At 54.0% G+C, this 7,533-nt stretch overlaps 1 protein-coding gene across 1 annotated transcript in view; it reads left to right on the forward strand.

Annotated features, from left to right (window-relative positions):
• The first annotated feature begins 6,402 nt into the window (after window positions 1–6,402).
• TMEM150B (transmembrane protein 150B) overlaps window positions 6,403–7,533 on the forward strand; it is a 7,713-nt gene continuing 6,582 nt past the window's right edge. The window contains exons 1-2 of the mRNA XM_017892523.1: window positions 6,403–6,511; window positions 7,181–7,317. Coding sequence (XP_017748012.1) covers window positions 7,252–7,317 — 66 coding nt within the window. The 5' untranslated portion in view covers window positions 6,403–6,511; window positions 7,181–7,251. The remainder of the gene's footprint in view (window positions 6,512–7,180; window positions 7,318–7,533) is intronic.

Genomic DNA, 7,533 nt, shown 5'->3' on the forward strand with positions numbered 1-7,533 from the left:
ATGAACGCATGGACAAATGTTCAACATCATAAGTCACTAGGGCAACATGAATTAAACCCACAAGGAGACACCACTTCACACCCACCAGAGTGATTACCATCAAAAAGACACATCAAGTGGAGGGCGGTGGCACAGGTCTGTAATTCCAGCTACCTGGGAGGCTGAGGCAGGAGGATCTCTTGAGGCCAGGAGGCTGAGGCAGGAGGATCTATTGTTTCTTTTTTTTTTTTTTTTTTTGAGACAAAGTGTCACTCTGTCACCCAGGCTGGAGTGCAGTGGTGTGGTCTTGGCTCAGTGCAACTTCCACCTCATGGGTTCAAGCCATTCCCCTGCCTCAGCCTCCCGAGTAGCTGGGATTACAGGCATGTGGCACCATGCCCAGCTAATTTTGTTTTGTTTTGTACAGACGGGATTTTGCCATGTTGGCCAGGCTAGTCTCCAACTCCTGACCTCAAGTGATACGCCTGCCTCAGCCTCCCACAGTGCTGGGATTACAGGCGTGACTCCCAGCCAGGCAAAGGGATCTCTTGAGGCCAGGAGTTCGAGGCTGTAGTGTGCTATGATACTACCTGTGAATAGCCACTGAACTCCGGCCTCGGCAACAAAGCCAGATCCTGTCCATAAAAAAGATTGTAATTTAGTTTTAGAGACAGATAATAGGCTGGGCGCGGTGGCTCACACCAGAAAAGAAAAAAAAATTTTAACTTATTTATTATTTATTTATTTATTTTGAGACCGAGTCTCACTGTGTCGCTCAGGCTAGAACACAGTAACGCGATCTTGGCTCGCTGCAAGCTCTGCCTCCCGGGTTCACACCATTCTCCTGCCTCAGCCTCCTGAGTAGCTGGGACTACAGGCGCCTGCCACTATGCCCGGCTATTTTTTTTGTGTTTTTAGTACAGACGGGGTTTCACCATGTTAGCCAGGATGGTCTTGATCTCCTGACCTCGTGATCTACCCACCTTGGCCTCCCAAAGTGCTGGGATTACAGACGTGAGCCACCGTGCCTGGTCCACTCTAAGCATTTTAAAGTACAATTCGGTGTTGTTTAGCACATTCACAATGTTGTGCAATCATCGCCTCTATTTAGTTCCAAAACAGTTTCATAACCCCATAAGGAAACTCCAATTAAGCAATCATTTCTCATCCTCCCCTCTTTCCATCCCTTGCAACCACGGACTTGCTTTCGGTCTCCATGGACTTGTGTATGGGTGATCTTTGCACCACATCTCCCAGCTGACCTGACTGGGGTTCTCAGAACTGCACATGGTCTGTGATTCTTCCACTCTGCCCGTCTCTCTTCTCCAGTGTTAGACCCAGACCCACTCACGTCGCAGTCTGAAGTCTCTTCCAGCCACTCCTGGTCTTTCTCCTTTTTTTTTTTTTTTTTTTTTTTTGTATTTTTAGTAGAGACGGGGTTTCACCATGTTGCCCAGGCTGATCTCGAACTCCTGACCTCGCGATCCGCCCACCTCGGCCTCCCAAAGTGCTGGGATTACAGGCTTGAGCTACCACACCTGACTTTTCTCCTCCTTTATACTTCACCGGCCTCATCCCCAATCAATCTCTTGCATTTCTTTTCTCTCCTTCCTTCCTTCCTCCTTCCTTCCTTCCTTCCTTCCTTCCTTCCTTCCTTCCTTCCTTCCTTCCTCCCTCCCTCCCTCCTTCCTTCCTCCCTTCCTTCCTTCCTCTCTCTCTTTCTTTCTTTCTTTTTTTTTTGACAGAGTTTCGCTCTTGTCGCCTGGGCTAGAGTGTAGTGGCATAATCTCAACTCATGCAACCTCCACTTCCTGGATTCAAGCGATTCTCCAGCCTCAACCTGTTGAGTAGCTGGGATTACAGGTGCCTGCCACCGCGCCCAGCTAATTTTTGTATTTTTAGTAGAAACGGGGTTTCACCATATTGGCCAGGCGGGTCTTGAACTCCTGACCTCAGGTGATCCACCTACCTCAGCCTTCCAAAATGCTGGGATGACGGGTGTGAGCCGCCAGGCCCGGCCAGACAGGCAGTCTTTTAGGGTCGCACGTGGATAACCTCAACAAACCCTCACAATTGCCTGAAGGCAGACCATCATGATCCTGGTTTTGCGGACAAGAAAACAGAGGTCCAAGATCCCTCTATCCCTAGAGGTGCACATCCCCTCCCTGGGGAAGGTTCTGAGACCTCTGCATTCCTAGACTTCTACATCCCCTCCCTGGGGAAACTTCCAGGCAGGGACGTAGACATCTAGGGATACAAAATAAACATAAAACCAGTCCCCACCACCAACCAGAAGCGGTTTCCTCAATATGAAAGTGCAATGTCATCTTTCTTTTTTTTGTTTTTTGAGACGGAGTCTCACTCTGTTGCCCGGGCTGGAGTGCGGTGGCCGGATCTCAGCTCACTGCAAGCTCCGCCTCCCGGGTTTACACCATTCTCCTGCCTCAGCCTCCCGAGTAGCTGGGACTACAGGCGCCCGCCACCTCGCCCGGCTAGTTTTGTATTTTAGTAGAGACGGGTTTCACAGTGTTAGCCAGGATGGTCTCGATCTCCTGACCTCGTGATCCTCCCGTCTCGGCCTCACAAACTGCTGGGATTACAGGCTTGAGCCACCGCGCCCGGCCTGCAATGTCATCTTTCTTTTTTTTTTTGAGACGGAGTCTTCGCTGTGTCGCCCAGGCTGGAGTGGCGGTGGGCGACTCGGCTCACTGCAAGCTCCCCCGCTCACCGTTCCCCGCCATTCTCCCCGCCTCAGCCTTCCGAGTAGCTTGGACTACGGCGCCAGCCCACCGCGCTGGCTATTTTTTTTTTTTTTTTTTGTATTTTTTGTTAGAGACGGGGTTCACGTGTACCCCGGAGGGTTCTCGATCCTCCTGACTCGTGATCCGCTCCCCTTCGGCCTCCCACGCGGGAATACCAGGCTTTGAAGCCACGCGCCCAGGCAAATGTCATTTTCCTTGAGGAAAAGCACACGCCTCTTCCCTTCGGCTGAGCCAGGCCGGCAGGCCTAGTCCGGAAGGACCCTTAGGCTCCAGACACCCAACCTACGTGGCCAGGGTGACCAGGGGCCTAAATTCCAATCTTGAAGTAGACCCAGCAGGCCTGGAGCCCCTGCCCTACCTCCAGGAGGGCCCCAAGCAGGTCCACGTAAGACCGTGGGACACAGTGAGCCACCTCTTTGGGCCAGGATACCGAGCTTGGGTATTGGAGACTCAGGCAGACAAGTCTTCCTTAGGATCACCTGGCTTTCCTATCTTTATTATTTATTATTATTATTTGGAAGAGGAAAGTGGGACAGCCAGGTTGGAAACCAGGGCAGGGCGGAGAAAGTTCAGGGCTGACAGAGGCAGTTGTAGCCCTCGATGCTCCCTCCCCTGGGCATCCTCATGAGCCTTGTGTGGACTTCCTCTTAGGGGAGTGGTCACCTGCCCCTGATTTCCTTGTGCTTACAGACAGGGACCCCACTGAGGGCAGGGATGGGCCAGATTCATGTCTTGGGCAAACGGAGACTTCCGAAAGAAACAAAAGAGGATGCCAGACCCCAAGGAGAGGCGTTTGGGGGGGGAGAAGGGAGGGGGAACCGGAGAGCTTTGGTCCTCCTAGCACCCACTGGGATGGAAGTTTTGTTTTGTTTGTTTTGTTTTTGTTTTGGAGATGGAGGTTCCTCACCTGTCGCCCAGGCTGGAGTGTTAGTTGGCGGATCTTGGTCTACTGCAACTTTTTCTCTTCCCAGGTTCAAGCGTTCTCTGCGCAGCCTCCCGAACGAACGGACAATAGCGCATCACGAACCGTGAATTTTTTGTATTTTTTAGTAGAGAGGGAGTTTCACTGTGTTGGGTCCAGGCTGGTCTCAACTCCTGACCTCTGGATCCGCCCGCCTTGGTCCCTCACGAGTGCCTTTGGGAATTCAGGTGTTGAGCCACCGTGCTGGCCACCACAGCTAATTTTTTGTATTTTTAGTAGACCACGGGTTTCACCATGTTTAAGCCAGGCTGTCTCGACTCTGAGTCTCAGGGATCCACCTGCCCTCAGCCCTCCAAGTGCTTGGGAACTACAGGCGTGCAGCCACCTTCTCCCCAGGTGACCCCTGGGCTGTTTAACAATAAAAATAAAAATAAGGATGAACACAATCATACTATCAACCATGGATGAATCCCTCAAAACATTTACACTGAGCAATAAAGAACACCAGACAGGGTGGGCCCGCGATGGCTCCCACCATGTAATTCCGGCACTTTGGGAGGCTGAGGCAGGGTGGATCCTGGAGGGTCGCAGTTTGAGGCCTCAGTCTTGGCCCACATGTGGAAACTCTGTGGTTTCCAAAAAATGCAATAAATTAGCCAGGCAATAAGGCAGGCACCTGTAATCCCAGCTACTGGGAGACTTGAGGGTATGAGAATCCACTTGAATCCCAGGAGTGGAGGGTACCCAGTGGAGCCCAAGATTGCCCCACTGCACTCAGCCTGGGCCAATAGGGATCTGGTTTCGGAAAAAAAAAAAAAAAAAAAAAAGGCCTGGCATGGTGGCTCACGCCTGTAATTTCCCGCCTTGGGAGGACTTTGAGGTGGGTTTGATCACCTGATCCCGGAGTTCGAGACCAGCTGGCCAACATGGGGAAAACCCCATGCCTTTACTAAAAATACAAACATTAGCCAGGTGGGGTGGTGCATGCCTGTAATCCAGCTACTCAGGAGGCGAGGCAGGAGAATCACTTGAACCTCAGGGAGCCAGAGGTTGCATGAGCTGGATTGCACCACTGCACTCCAGTCCTGGGGTGAACAGAGGAAGACCCATCTCAAAAAAAACAAAAAAAAAAGAAAGAGGCGACGGTTGCATAACATTGGGAGTGCACTAATGTCGCTGAGTCGCACATTTTTTTTTTTTTTTCTTTTTTCTAAGACAGAGTTTTGTTCTTGTCGCCCAGGCTGGAGTGCAATGGCACGATCTGGGCTGACTGCAACTTCTGCTTCAGGTTCAAGGGATTCTCCTGCCTCAACCTCTGGAATAGCTGGGATTACAGGCTCCTGCCACCACACCCAGCTAATTTTTGCATTTTTAGTAGCGATGGGGTTTCACCATGTTGGCCAGGCTAGTCTCAAACTCCTGACCTCAGGTGATCTGCCCGCCTCGGTCTCCCAAACTGCTGGGATTACAGGCGTGAGCCACAGCGCCCGGCCGAATCATACACTTTAAAATGGCTAATGTTATGTGGATTTTACATCCATTACAAGAAACGAGGTGGCATACTGAGGGAGGAGGTGGCTGGGACTTCTGTGTCTAAGGGAAGAGTTCTGGGGGCCTGGACTCCTGCATCTTGGGGAAGGAGGAAGGAGTTGGAGCTTGGACTCCTGGGTCCCCAAGGGTGGAGGCTCAGATCTGTGTCCAGGGGAGGACAGGGCTGAGAGTTTGGATGTTGAATACACAAAGCTGGAGGAAGGAAGTTAGGGGCCCCCAAAGCTAAAGTGCTGCCTGTTAGGTTCTAAGGAGACAGGACACAGTGGTTTGGGGATAGAGAGCCCTTAGGAAGTGGCCATCAGACCAAAGGACCCAGGCAGTCCTGCAGCCTGGACTTTGCCTCTGCAGCATGTCTGCCTGAGCCCCACCCCAAATGCCAGCCCTTCTTCCCTGAGCTCACCCAGCCCCACCCCCAGGACTGAGAGCCCCAGGAAGCTTGGAGAGGTGAGCATCCTGGGGAGGCCCTGGAGGCTGGCAGGTGCACGGAGGGGCTGGGAGAGCAGGGAGAAACTCCCCAAGCAGGAGAATGTGTGAGCTAAGACTGAACACTGAAACAGGTGGAGAAATTGCCTGGAGTGGAGGAGAGCTGGCCGATGAGATCAGACCCCTTCCCGTGACTTCTGCTTGAGAACCAATGGGGGCCCAGAGGCCACGGCCACAATCTCATGCACCTGGGCCCTCTTCAAGGGGCTGGTTCTTCAGGTGTAAAGGGGAGGAGAGAGAGAGAGGAAAGAGAGGGGCCCAGCTTCAGCCCCTCGTTCCCCTGCAGAGCCCAGCATGTGAGGCTTACCTGTCCCTGTCCCTGCTAGCTGGGCTATCTCGGGGGTTTGAACCTTGTGAAAGTCAGAGGCAGGAGGGACTCCAGAGTCTAAAGAAGGAGGGCCTCGAGGTCTGACCCTGGGTTTGAGGGAGGAGGGACTGAGGGACTGGACTCCTGGGTCCTGGGAAGAAGGAGGAGGCCATGACCCCAAATCCCTAAGGACCAAGCCGGGGGAGGGGGGAGGTCAGAAGCTGAAGGTGGCTGTCGGGAGAGAGAAGGAAAAGGGTCAGGTGACAGGAGCAGTCTTTGTCTGGCTGGAGGGATTTTCGGATGGAGATGTCATCGCTGAGAGCTCCCTTCCCACCCACGCTCAGCCTGCCTGGGGAACTCCAGCAGGGAAAAGGGGAAGGGTGAGAGGAAGGAGAGCGGAGGGGAGGAGGCGGGGTCATCAGGGCTCCGTATCTCACAGACCAGAAACAGAAGCTGCACCCAGAGAGCAGGCGGACCTGAGGCCCTCGCTCTTGGGTACCTGAGTAGGTAAGAGCTGGGAGGTTGGACCTCAGAAGCTGGAGAAGAGTATCTGTATTCTAGGAGGAACTGGGGCCCTGGAATTCTGTGTCTTCCAGGTTGGAGAGAGCTGGAGGCTCAGATTCCTGGTTCCTGGGGAGGGAAGGGCTGAGACTTTGGACGTTGAACCCACAAAGCTGGAGGAAGGAAGTTAGGGGCCCCTGAAGCTAAGGTGCTGCCTGCTAGGTTCTGAGGAGACAGGACATGGCGGTTTAGGGGTAGAGAGCCCCTCAGGAAGTGTGGGTCAGACCCAAGGCCCCAGGCAGCCCTCCAGCGCTCCAGCCCGGACTTTGCCTCTGCCTTGGCCTGCCTGAGCCCCATCCTGAATGCCAGCCCTTCTTCCCCAAGCTCACCCAGCCCCAGTCCCAGGACTGAGAGCCCCAGGGAGCTTGGAGAGGTGAGCATCTCAGGGAGGCCCTGGAGGCTGGGAGCTGCAAGGAGGGCCTGGGAGGACAGGGAGAAACTCCCCAAGCAGGAGAATGCGTGAGATAGGGTTGAACACTGCGGGATAGGTGGGGAAATTGCCTGGAGTGGAGAGCTGGCCAATTAGATCAGACCCCCACCCGTGACTTCTGCCTGAGAGCCAACGGGGGCCTAGTGGTTGGGGCCACAATCTCATGCACCTGGGGCCTCCTTGAGGGCTGGTTTTTCAGGTGTGAGAGAGACAGGTGTCCTGCCTCAGCCCCGCTCCTTCACCTGCAGAGCCCGGCATGTGGGGCTACCTGTCGCTGATGCCCATCTTCCTAGCTGTCTGGGCTATCTCTGGCGTCTGGATCGTGTGAGTGTCAGAGGCATGATGGACTCTTGGGTCTGAGGGTGTAGGGGCTAGGGCCTGGATTTCTGGCTCTGAAGGAGGAAGGGGTTGGGGGCCTTGACCCCTGGATCTAAGGGAGGAGGATCTGGGGGTCTGGACTCCTGGGTCTGAGGGAGGAGGATCTGGGGTCTGGACTCCTGGGTCTGAGGGAGGAGTGGCTGGGGCCTGGACTCCTAGG

Source organism: Rhinopithecus bieti, unplaced genomic scaffold, assembly GCF_001698545.2.
Source record: "Rhinopithecus bieti isolate Rb0 unplaced genomic scaffold, ASM169854v2 scaffold_22436, whole genome shotgun sequence".
NCBI classification, from domain to species: Eukaryota; Metazoa; Chordata; class Mammalia; order Primates; family Cercopithecidae; genus Rhinopithecus; species Rhinopithecus bieti.